Source organism: Poecilia reticulata, chromosome 17, assembly GCF_904066995.2.
Source record: "Poecilia reticulata chromosome 17, P_reticulata-male-v2, whole genome shotgun sequence".
NCBI classification, from domain to species: Eukaryota; Metazoa; Chordata; class Actinopteri; order Cyprinodontiformes; family Poeciliidae; genus Poecilia; species Poecilia reticulata.
In genome coordinates, this window is record NC_088846.1 from 21,531,771 (window position 1) to 21,544,049 (window position 12,279).

At 37.6% G+C, this 12,279-nt stretch overlaps 1 protein-coding gene across 2 annotated transcripts; it reads right to left on the minus strand.

Moving 5' to 3' along the window:
- Nucleotides 1-1,281: 1,281 nt before the first annotated feature.
- Nucleotides 1,282-12,278, minus strand: loxl5b (lysyl oxidase-like 5b). Of its 2 annotated transcripts, none has more exons than XM_081597743.1 (7): nt 9,761-12,278; nt 7,942-8,050; nt 7,422-7,559; nt 7,048-7,192; nt 5,206-5,301; nt 4,992-5,107; nt 1,282-4,047 (listed from the first exon to the last, which is right to left on the minus strand). In XM_081597743.1, the coding sequence occupies exons 1-7, from the start codon at nt 10,410-10,412 to the stop codon at nt 4,041-4,043; spliced, it is 1,263 nt and encodes a 420-aa protein (XP_081453869.1). In that variant the 5' UTR covers nt 10,413-12,278; the 3' UTR covers nt 1,282-4,040. The 2 variants fall into 2 exon arrangements, with proteins under 2 accessions (XP_081453869.1, XP_081453868.1); XM_081597742.1 differs by having other exon boundaries at nt 7,048-7,204.
- Nucleotide 12,279: the final 1 nt, after the last annotated feature.

The following is a 12,279-nucleotide window of genomic DNA, read 5'->3' on the forward strand; positions in this document are numbered from 1 at the left end:
CATTTATACAATGTAGGTCAACCATTTAAAATATGGTACATATCTTACCTTACATATGAATGCTTGTCTAAGTAACTTTCCAATAAAATATCTGAAAATACAATTTAAGCGATGTGATCCTACCTGTTAGAAAGTGGAAAGTAGAATGCAAACTCTGGCATTGCTAGCTTGCGCACCTCTTGTTTTTAGCCGTAGATTGTTGATCCACTTTTCTCGTCTTTTTTTTCGGTACGTTTTTTTTTGTTTGTTTGTTTATTTTAAATTAACTCCCTTGTGACCAACTACCTTCCAACGTTTATCTTTCTCACTATTAAAACGGTTGTTAAAAGCGTACAGGACGTGGACTTTAGGCATCTTGAAGCTGGATCAACAGAAATAAACGTCCTGCATTTACTTCCTGACTCCATCTGCTTTGGATGACGTCGGTACACGTCATCTGCCTGCAACGCAGAAATACGTCGATTTTTCTGTGGATTTCTTCGTAGAGAGGATCTATAACATTGTTAAAAAACAAACAAAAAAAACAAACATTTACAGTTTAGGAAACTAAAATACTTACAACATCATATTATGGCCATTGTAGATGTCTAAAAAGGAATGGTAAATGTCTGTCAGAAAATTCTGAAATTTTCTAGAAAAAACAAGAACATTTCTGAGCAGTGCCAAAATTTGAAAATTTGTGAGAAAGAAACTTAAAAATGTTAATGTTCTTCGTAGAACATATACAAAATTAGTCTCAAAATGGCTATTTAGAATGGTTTATGTGCTAGAAACCTTTGAAATATGAAGTCTTGTTTTTTTAGAAAAAGTTATTTATAAAATTATACAGTTTTTTTTCCATTTTGAGCCTCCTTATGTTCTGTCTTTTTCCTAAACATTGCATACTTTATTGTCTCACTTTACCCATAGAACTCACATACATGTAAAGTTGCATTAAGACCTGAATGTCCCAGCAGTAATAGTTATTATTCTTTCCTGAATTGTTTCGTCCAGCACAAATTGCTGGAGGAAACAGTTGTTTGTGCTGGAAACACAAGCAATTTTAATTCAAACAAATCCTTTGAAATTCAAAGAACCACAAAATTCAAATGGTTCTTTGAATTGTTAAAGAACAATCTCTTTTGAATAATCTTCCCACTGTTTCTGCCATTTTTCTTTCATTTTCCTTTCAGGAATGCTTTTAACCTCTGATTCAGTCAAAGGTCGTCTGCTAATGAACCATCGTTTGATTCAGGTGTGTTGAACCAGGGATAAAAACTAAAAAACGCAGGATGCCGGCCCCATTACAACTGGATTGTTCCTAATGAACATTTTATTGTAGAAACCTCAAGACGCTGTGGGTGTTTATTCAGCCAACATTAGTAACAAAGAAAACAGTTTTGTTCTCAAGTACAACCTTAATGAGCTCTTAGCACATTTCTGAACTCTGATATTTATTTAGTCAAGCACATCAATCTCAACTTTAGGCTTTTGTAGGTGAAATCAGCTGCTGGAAAGATCCCCGTCTGTAAATATTAGCTCCAGACGTCCAAGACAAACAGGAATGGAGATGGATAATTGGAGTAGGGGGGATTTCCAAACATATTTTGTGGCTTACACAATCTATTGATGCAGGGAAGGAGCCTGGCAACTAAAATGTCCTGGTTTCTAAAGCTAAAACTGAACTCAAACACCATGCTGGTGAAATACTTTATATATATCCTCCAGCATATGTCTTATTTGAACTTTCTGCAAAGTCCCCAGTGACGACGAAAGCATGATGTGTTGAATTAGAATAAAGAAATTGGCTTTTTCTTTAACAATGCAACAGGGCGGACAGTAACAAATGGCCTCTGTTCAATCCTCCCTGGACATGTTTCAGTAAAAGTGACACAGAAACATGAGATCTCGTTATTGTGCCTTCACAGAGATCTGTCGGCAAACATGCCATCGGTGTTTGATTGCAGCTCTGTTTGTGTTTGAGGCCACAAGCTGCTCAACCACATCCATCAAAGCAGAGCTCCTCCGCTCACCCGACAGTGGGAAAAAGGCGTTCTTGCACCACACGATGCTGCAGTAACATACAATTTTTTTCATTTTTATTTTAAAACACAATATTTATTGCAAATAAAGAAGATTTCACATAAAAATGGAGGCGATTTAGATTTACTTTAGAAATGTTGCTCTCATAACTTCAAAAACTCAACAAAGTGCGTTGATTTAAATCCGACCGGAATAAATTCTCAACAATATTTTATTAAAATAAAGTCGACAAAAACTCATATTTGTTCTAACACACGTATTTAAGCTCAGAAATTTTACTCTGACTTAACAGTTCATATTAATTTGAGGCTTTTAAAGTTAGATTTTGAACAGTTCTTTTTCCAGGAGAGAAACATCCACTCATTGTCAATACAAACTGCACCACTTTACAGCCCCTGGATGTAATGATATACAAAAAACTTAGATTTAAAAAACAAAAAAAGTTTTTAGATGCACATGTTTTGGTTGATAATTGCGCCCCAGCCTGACAACACTCTTTTTGTAGCCGTCAACAAGCTTTTTGTGCAGTTCTGTGAGGATATTTATCCACTTTTATTCTGGTTTTTAAACCCAGTTCTTAGACCTTCAGTAGAGCTGTGGTCAGGTTGATTCTGGGGATTCATTTTAGACTAAATTAAAATAAATTAATCAGTTAAAAATAACTCCACAGCCAGTTTTGACGTGTGTCAAGGATCATGTTCTAACATGCAACTGTGTTCAGTCAACCATCTTATCCAAACTATTGCTAACTCCATTTTCATAAAATTGTGAAAATTGAAACTACAAATATAAATTTGCTTATGGAAACACAATAAAAATAAAAAAAAAACTCATATTTTTCAATAAAAAGTTTTTGCACTAGGATGAGGTGATCAACAGTCAGATTACTGGTTGAAAAAACGGAGAAGACAACAGGAAGGAGTTGGAGGATGATGGTGCAAAATGTTTTCCAATGACTTATCGCGTGATTTTAGTTTAATTTCTTATTTAATGGCAACACCGCAATTGCGAAGTTGTGGGGGGCTTTTTTGGAGAGCTGCAGAATATCCACAAAGATTTGTAATGGAAACGCAGCTTTTGTCAATTTCCTGTAAGGAAATTGGTCATAATATTTAGGAACGACCCAAAACCAACAAGGTTTTAGTTGAACTGGAGCACCAGTGTCTTCGTTGGAGAGAACAACTGGAAAGAGAACATTTCTAATGAATCATTAAAAGCCCAAATTAATTACATGTATGCAAACAATGGGTGTAGGTACATTTCTGCCTCCAACCTACGCTTGTAAATAACAAATCAGATGTGAGGTTGAAGGAAAAGGCTAAGGATAATCAGTGTTTCGTGTATCATGGGGAACAAATCTGATGTTCCCTGAAAATATTTGGTTGTTCTGTTTAAACCGGACATTCCTTCATTATCACAGCTACTTTTGGTCGAGCCCACATCCACCATGAGGTTGCCATGTTTGTGCAACAGTTGCCAGAATTAACACTTGACAGTTGTTTCAGTATCCCGCTGCGTGCAGCTTTTTAAATAAACCAAACTACATAACTCGGGACAGATCTTCGAGGTTTCTGAGATTGTTTTCCCCAGAGTTGGGTTCAGACTAAACAACATTCACTTGACGGCCGTCCAGCCTGAAGGATGGAGCCTGACCAAAAATGCTGCTGGTTTTAAAACTTTCCAGGAGTTTTATTGTTAAAATATACAACGAACCCTGCAGACACATACAGGACAGAGCAGCGCACAACAAGAACAGAGCCGAGAGACGACAACAAAACAAAGATTTAAAGCCGCTAAGCAACGCTTCTCAAAGCAACAGTACTTGCTGATTTTGCATAATCAAGTAATTCTTATTAAATCTCTAGTTTCATTCACAATATTTTACAGAAATGACCAAGAAATGCAACTTTTTCCATTTAAATCTGTAATACAAACTTCACCAGTTGCTTTTTTCAGAATACAGGAGGCGACGTTCAGCTGGAGAAACCCAGCAGCTTGATGCTGGAGTTTAGGAATATTTAAACCCTGAAAAAAAGAAAGACATGATAAATGTATGGACATATGACAAACTGGGATTTACATGTATATTATGGGTAAAAGTGTTATATGAATGATGGGCTGTACTGATTTATTTTTACTGTTCTGCAACCATTAGTGTAAAAACAATATTATCGTTTGCAGAAACTACAATTTATAGAAGAATTTCTGTAAAATCTATGCAAAAGTTCATCTAAATCACTTCACAAATGATGCTTAAGATCTTCTTACTTCACAAAGTCATGACCTGTTCACTTCTGCAGAACATTAATCCCATTTACAAGCAAACAATGACTTATTTGCCTGCATTCATTGGATTAGCAAATACTCAGCAGATCAAACCAAAATCTATGTTCAGACATTTGAACATAAGTCCAAGTTTTTTCTGTGACTAATTAGTTTCAGAAGAAACCACATATTGTCCAGCTCAGATAAAAGTGAATTTGTTTAAATATTCACAGACAATTAAACAAAAGTCAATGCTCATGAAGTTGAAAGTGCTGGAATATCTCTGTAATTTACATCGGATTGACACAACCTCCTTCAAACTCAACTCCTGATTAAAATTATGGAATGCTCACATGGAGAAACAGCATTACTTCTGGTGAAATGTTTTATATTCATATCAGAAAGATATTAGACTATTTGACCACAATAACAGGACAGCTCTGCTGAGAAATGATCATAAGGCATGGTGTTGACAGTGTCATGCTGTGGATCTTTTTTCAGGAATGGTGCTGCTCAAAGTGGATGGAATATGGAGGGAGGACTACCTTCAAATTATTTTATCTCATAGATGATTGGGAAGTGGACACAAGTTTCACATGAATTTCAGATTAATCAAGTTTTACCACATTATCTGTAATAGAACAACAAAGTGTGTAGCTGCACGAACTGATTATTAAAATGTTCTTAAAGTGCGTGGTTGGTACCTTGCTATTCGACAGCCGCGTGTCTGAACATAAATGCCTGTGTATATGACGTCACACCTCACAACGTTGTTGGTGAAATCTGATTCCAGGACGTGGAAATTGGGATTCACTGTAACCTGAAGAAAACACACAAAATAAAAAAAACTTGTCGATTCCGTTGGGAGTTCTGCTGTGAACTCAATGAAATCATGAATCAGGAGAATGAATCATAAACCTGTAGGATGTAATTTCCTGGAGGAACGTCGGTGATGTCGATCCACTGGCAGTCGATGTTGGCGGCGTAAGTGTCATGGCAGCCTGGACTCAGCCCCTGAAAACACAAACACATCCACTCTTTAAAACTGTGAGAACCTGGAAAAAGTTTGTATTTCTTCTTGATGAAAGATGAATGTATCTTTTTATTATAACTGTCTTTATTTAAAGTTTTGCATTGATTGTATTTACTGATAGCATTTTTGTAATTAAGTCATTTTAACTTTGTTTTGTATAATTTCTGATTATTTTTAGCAAGACAAGTGTATCAGTAATAACAAATGAAAAATCAATTAATTGACTAATTCTGTTGCACTTACAGCAAAGTTAATTAATAAATTAAGAATTTTCAAAATTGTGAATACACTATTTTTGTCAAGTTTGTATTTTTGTCCGGTTATACAAACTCAACTCATAGAGTTGAGTTTAACAGATACAATAAAGTTTTGTGACGAAAAAACATTTTAGAATAAAACTAAATTTGACGGAATAGAAATATCTATGCCAATTAATTTTTTCAATCACAGACTTCAGTGTATTTTATTGAATTTCATGTCATAGACCAAGACAATATAACTGTGAAGTAAAGGGAAAATTACACAAAGTTTCTTGTTTCTTTAGTCTTCAGCTCCCCGTCCATTAATACTTTTGTAGAACCAGGTTTTGCTGCAGTTACTGCTGCAAGTTTTTAAGAATTTTTCTCTACTTGTCTTGCACTTAGAGGGGGAATTTTATTTCTATTCTTCATTCAAAACAGCGCAAGCCGAGTCTGTAAACTTGAACCCTTCCAGACCGAACGTAGCGGCCAAATTAGCATTACCGTAATTCCGCTACACTTTGCGCTATCTGAAACATTCCAACGGCTCCTGAGAGGGGAGACGTTGCGCTTTCCAGCCAACATGGGGTTATTACGGTAATTTCACTCCCGCCGTAGCAGGGAGTGAAAATAACTTGCTAGCTAGATGCTGAAAGTTCCACTTGTTATGGATAAATGGGCAAATATATTTACTCACATAACATTTAAAGAGCTGCGTACAATTAAAATAAGCAAGAATATCCAGGCGAAGATTTGAAACTTAGGTATAAAAGAGTTAATTTTCAAGCTTAGTCACAAATTTTCAACTGGATCATGTCTGGAGTTTGACTGTAACAATTTTTTAATCACAGAAATCCCAGTAAAATACATCTATTTGGTTGTAACATGTTAAAATGTGCAAAAGTTTAAGGGGTATAAATGGGCCTGTCACGATAATAAATTTTGCTAGATGATAAATTGTCCCAGTAATTATTATAATAAATTATAATATTGTTTTGAACTCATTTTCAAGTAATATATCGACAATAATACAAGTTTGCCCTCTCAAAGACCAATAAACTTACATTTTTGTAAAGAACTCAACACTGAAACTGGAAGATATTTTATAAACAATAAATAAAAACCACACACAACTGAAACCATAAGTAAAATGGATTATGAACTCTCAACAAACAAAATGTCCCTTCAAAAAATATTAATCATCAAGCTCATTTTAATTTAACATGATTAATTGCTTATTGTGAATAATTTTAGAAGGCTTTTTCATTCCTTTCCGACCAAATTAGGACAAAATCCTACTTAAATATTTTCTGGAAAAGGCAGATTTTTGACAGGTTTTACCAAATGCTCTCTTGCTGAACAGAAACTCTGCTTGGCGGCAGCTGGAGGTCCGTTTACAGTGACCAACAGGCCCACCTGGACTTGTATGTTTGAAGGAAAGTCATAACAGCTGTAAAGTCTTGGCTCACACTTCATTTCCAGCTCTACCTGCGTGTGAGACGTGCAGGCGTAGCGTCGTCTGAATCCCGGGTCGCAGCCCGTGTCCTCCAGGCAGAAACTAGCCTTGTGTCCCTCAGCCACTTTACGTCCCGTCATGATGTCCAGCAGGTCGTAGTTACTGAAGGCGTCCATACTGTGGAAATGCCTGAGGATGTAAAACAGATTAAGCTGAACTGAAAATAACATTTTATTTTTTCTGGCGGGCCTCAGGAATGCCTTTAGGGACGCCATTTTATTGTTATGACTGTATTTTGGGGTTGTGGTGATGCTTTCCTGGCTCGTCATATCAGAACGGAGCAGCACTAATCCGACCATCTATAAACAAAATGATGTGACGTCTCTTATTTCTATATTAAACTCACTGGTGACAGCTGTGCCAGTCCCACTGATATCTGGGCTTGAGCGGGAGGAAATCTGCGGTTCCTTGGTTCTTCACTTTCTGAGGGAATCGCAGCAAAACCCTGAAGTCGATGTCTCGAACGTTGGGCGCGTAAGCCGACCTTGGATGGAGATAAAAATAAAAATAAAAAATGGGATAAGAGGAGCTGGAAAGCGCTGCTGCTGCTGCTGGCTGAGCTCCCAGCTGTAGTTTTCTTAAATGTATTGAAGCACAAATGATTTGTTCGAGTGAGCTCAGTGCTTTTGGGAAAATCAACCCAGAACATTTATGTCTTGGCAGGACTTTATTCTGGCCAGTCACTTCTCCATAGGAAGATCAAACAGCTTTTATAACGTCACTTAGATAAATAAAAAAAAAAAAAAGAAAAAACCCAAAACAACTTAAAGCTGAAATGTAAAGGAAAGTTTCATGTGCTCGTGTGAGTTACTGTGCGGACGTGCAGCTGAGTGCGTACCAGACTTGAATGACCTTTGGAAACATACCTGGACAGACAGTTTTCCTCTGCAGCACAGCGCAGCGCGTACATCTGCATGCGCTGGACGTAAGTCCCTGCTTGGATGGCGTAGGGGTCTGGAATGAGGTCTGGCAGTCCTGGAGAAGGACAATCCAACATTTTTAGGCTGGAAACAGTTTGTGGAGGTGAAATCTGGACTAAAAAATGTTTGCATTCCTTCACGATCATTGTTTCTGGTATTAGCTTGATTCAAAGGCATTTTTCTCAGTTCACATCACCGCTCCTTAAACTGAAATACTCACAGAATCAGAAGATTCAAAGGATAATCATCAAATTATGCAAGTTGGAAATTAAAAAACAAAGTCTTACTTTTTAAAAAATATGTTGTTTTTTTTTCACATTTGTTAAAACTATCATCATGTTGTGACTGTGAAAAGATTGACCGCCTCCATCTCCTCTCTGAGCTACTATTGCCTGTTGAAGGAATGCACCACTTCCAACAAAACCCAACCAATCAGGGCCAGGAGGAGGGTCGTAGCGCTGTCAATCAAGGTCATGTACTCACTGCTACATGTGTGAATGGTGGAGAAACAACTTAAGAAGAGTTTTTATGTTTGGCTGTGTTTCTCTCCTACATGGAGCAACTGAGCTACTGCTTACATTAAAGCAGCTTTGATGCAGTAGAAGCTACTGCTGATTTATATCAGGAAGGACTGCTTAAAGTGCAATAATTGAGCAATAAACTTGCATTTTTTAAAACAAAATATATATTTATCTAGTTAGACAGAGTATCACAGCAGCAGAGTGATGGAAGCACACATTATTTACCAACGTTATCATCAAATTCAAGTGTAGAACTTGAATTTTGAATCTTGAATTGGTCAAAAAACTGATGAACTGGTTCGGTTTCACAATCTTCTCAAGCCTGCAGTTATCTCTGTTTTTGGAGCAGCTATTAAACTTTTTCTTTCCACTGAACTTTCCAATAATCTTTAGCAAAACATAATTTTAGGTTTTTAATTATAATATATTTTAATTAATTAAATTAAATCGATGACATTTTAGATTACATTTCAATTTATTGAGATGCAGCTGATTAAATGACAACTTCCTGAGAATTACAACAGACATACACCCTGGCTGTTCTTTAAAATATGAATGCATACTTTTTATGATAATAAAATTTGACATTCATCTTAACAAACCTCCTAATCTTAAGAAGAAGTATCAATAAAGGATTATCCAATCCAGTTTGTACATTTTAACTTCTGGATATCAAACTCTATCAGATGCTTCCTGAAAATGTTTCAGTTTTTGATACAAACACACATTTTTACTCCAGTAAAAGTAAAACTTACTCAAGAGTAAAATATGTGCTAACTGATCAAAACGTCAATCTTTTAATGTTTAAAGATTACATATTCGGATGCATAAAAATATAAAGTTATGATTATATTTAGGTATTTTAAAAACCTAAATGAAAAGAATTCATAGCATAATTACAAAATAACAAAATGAGGCAAAATAAACATTTCCAAATCAATTTCTTTCAATAGTAAAGTTATGAAATTTTAACAAAAACTGCAGGAGTGTGTTCATGTCCGGTGAATTTTTAGTTAAACTATATTTGTGAAGTTACTCAAACTGGGTAGAGATCCAGAAAGTTTACTCAAGTAAGAGTAGCGGTATAAACTTCAAAATAAAATTACTCAAGTAATTAAAATACTCCTGAAAGTATTTTTTTCCCCAAAAAATGTTACTCAAGTAAATGTACTCCGATAAAAAGCGAGGCTTGTTTTTAATGTGACCGGATTTGTTCTCAATGAAAGAGACACTTTTGGACTCACCGTTTTGGAAGTATCTGGTTCCGTACCCTGTCCCGGGCGGGTGGCGCGTCCGGCCCACTGACCTGCCTCTGGCGGGATACGTGTTGTAAAAAACAGAGTTCCTGTGCGTTTTGAACGGATTTCGGGGGTCGTCGCTGACCATGCCGTCTTCATCAGCCTCGTTCGTTAGATAAACTCTTGACACTGGGAGCGGAGCGGGAGCGTCAGGTTCGGTTTCCAGAACTGATGGATGCGCGGGTTGCCTGGAGACAAGCATCCCGTCCCTCACTGCACGTAGTTGTTGGAGTTGCTGCTGCTCTCCTGTGTTACTGGATGCGCCAGCAGCTTCTCTTCTGCTTAACGAGTCTCTCAAACTCCCGGATGAAGAGGAATTGAAGCGCTGCGCGTCAGTAAACCTCACAACCTGCGCTCCCCTGTGCGCACCCGGCACATTGCTGGCAGCGCCCTCCCTCCTCCTGCTCAGATAAACTCGGGACTGGCTGCCAGACCGAGCCGGAGCCTGGTACTCTGATCCGGTGCTCATCAAGCTGTAAACCTGCCCGTTGTTCTCCCACTGGATGCGGTGCCGCCAGGGTCCAGCCGGGCGCTGCTGTCCAAAAACTAAAGGCAGAAGAACTAGGGAAAGATATAATAAAACCAACCACTTTGCCATGACAAAAATAAGAGAAAATAAAAAGAAATGCACAAGTTTAAATGATATGTTATCAGAAATCAGGTGCAGAGAAGCTGGAAGAAGAGGATGAAAAGCGAAGATGCGCTCTCGGGTCCAACTCTTGGAAGCAGCATAACTTAACAGCTTGAACAGAAAGGAGGGACGGACCTGGCCTCTGGAAATGTGTCCAGTTACTTTTGTAAAGTCAAACTCCCATGACGATGAATTAACCCTTCCCTCGCCATGGTTAACTTTGATTACACGAGGACGTTTGTTCAGTAAACTTTACGCACGGGTGTGAACACCGGTCACCCCAAAGCTACCATTAAATCTAATTATTTTCCACAAAGAAAATCACCCAATCTTTTAATATCTTCCCTTTACTTGCGCATCTATAATTAAACATGTACTTAATCTTTTTCCAAGTGTTGCAGATCAGCAAACCGCAGATGTTTTTTTAAATAAATTATTTTTATTTATTGGGTTTTCATTTGTGAAACTGGAATGTTAAAACAATTCAAAACCTTGTACGGTCTTGTAGTTTGCTGTAATTTTGTTGAAAACATCAAAAAGATTCCTAAAAAAAACCTGGTTGGAGTTCACACCTCGCGATGGCTTGACACAGTTTTAAACTTTCACCAGAAGGCGGCAGTATAGCTCTTTCTATTTCTTGATATTTCATGTTTTTGTTGCATTAGCGTTGCCTAATGTGCCTGTGAATTTTCTCAAAATGTGGATAATGAGGTGCACAAAAAGGATAGGCAAAGTTTTAATATTCTTCTGGATAAATGCAATATTGTTGTTTTATTCTTGTTTTTTTTTTCCTGTTCTGATTTTTCAGGTTGATTTTTAATATTTCTATTAAATAATAACACATTATTTGAGGCAATTCCAGAAGCTTAATGTTAACCTGCTTTGTCTGCTCCTAAGAAAGCAGCTCTTACTCTGAAACAAAGCCTTCAGGGTCACATCAAACCTGCAGATTTCCACATGGACAAACTAAATGCCTTCGTGAGAAAAACTGAGCTGTTTGGCTGCAGCAACAAGAAGACTGACTGGAGGAGTTCAGCTATTTTTATTTGGACAACGATTCCATCTGGATGCTGTGCAGTTGGAAGGATTTCTGCCTTTATATTGTTTTACTTTTGGATGCACAAGAGTCTCAACGAGGTCTTATTTATAGAACCAGGTGCAGCTAGTTAGCATCTACAATAAAAGCTAAACTATGACCCTAAATCCCAGAGGAGATGAAAACGAGGCTTCATGTTTGGCGAGCATGAGAAAGAGAAAATCTTTTCCATCTGTCATAAAGGGGAAGCGTTATATCTCGGATTCCAACGTCTCTCTAACTATCGGCAAAGATTCAAAGAGGAGCGGCAAAAGCAAATAAGGTGGATTAGCGGCGCTTGCTAACAGCTGATGGTGTCTTTCAGGACAGTTTGCTCAATATTGAGCTGTTAGCATGTCATGACAGTCAGCCTTCAGGCAGAGGCCTCTTAAGAATCACTGCAAGACTGACTGCTACTGGAGATCCTTCATACCCACTGATAGATAGATAGATAGATAGATAGATAGATAGATAGATAGATAGATAGATAGATAGATAGATAGATAGATAGATAGATAGATAGATAGATAGATAGATAGATAGATAGATAGATAGATATTCGTCTTCTGTCAGATGGACTATCACCTAGTGACTTTTCCTCAGCCAAATAGGGCATCGTCATGGAAAGCTGCTCTATTTTTAGACAGAGAAACCTTCCTCCTGTTCTGACTCCGCCCCCGCCCCGTTCTGAGTCCGGCTCCGATCTCAGTCCGGCTCCGCCCCGTTCTGGGTCCGCCTCCGTTTTCAGTCCGGCTCCGC

Excerpts from the sequence above, each read along its gene's own strand:
- loxl5b (XM_081597742.1), bottom strand. The coding sequence starts at position 10,412 with ATGGCAAAGTGGTTGGTTTTATTATATCTTTCCCTAGTTCTTCTGCCT. Across the intron at positions 7,560-7,941 it reads GAGGAAAACTGTCTGTCCAG|GTCGGCTTACGCGCCCAACG; the intron begins GTATGTTTCCAA and ends TCTCCATCCAAG. Across the intron at positions 5,108-5,205 it reads CAGGAAATTACATCCTACAG|GTTACAGTGAATCCCAATTT; the intron begins GTTTATGATTCA and ends TGTTTTCTTCAG.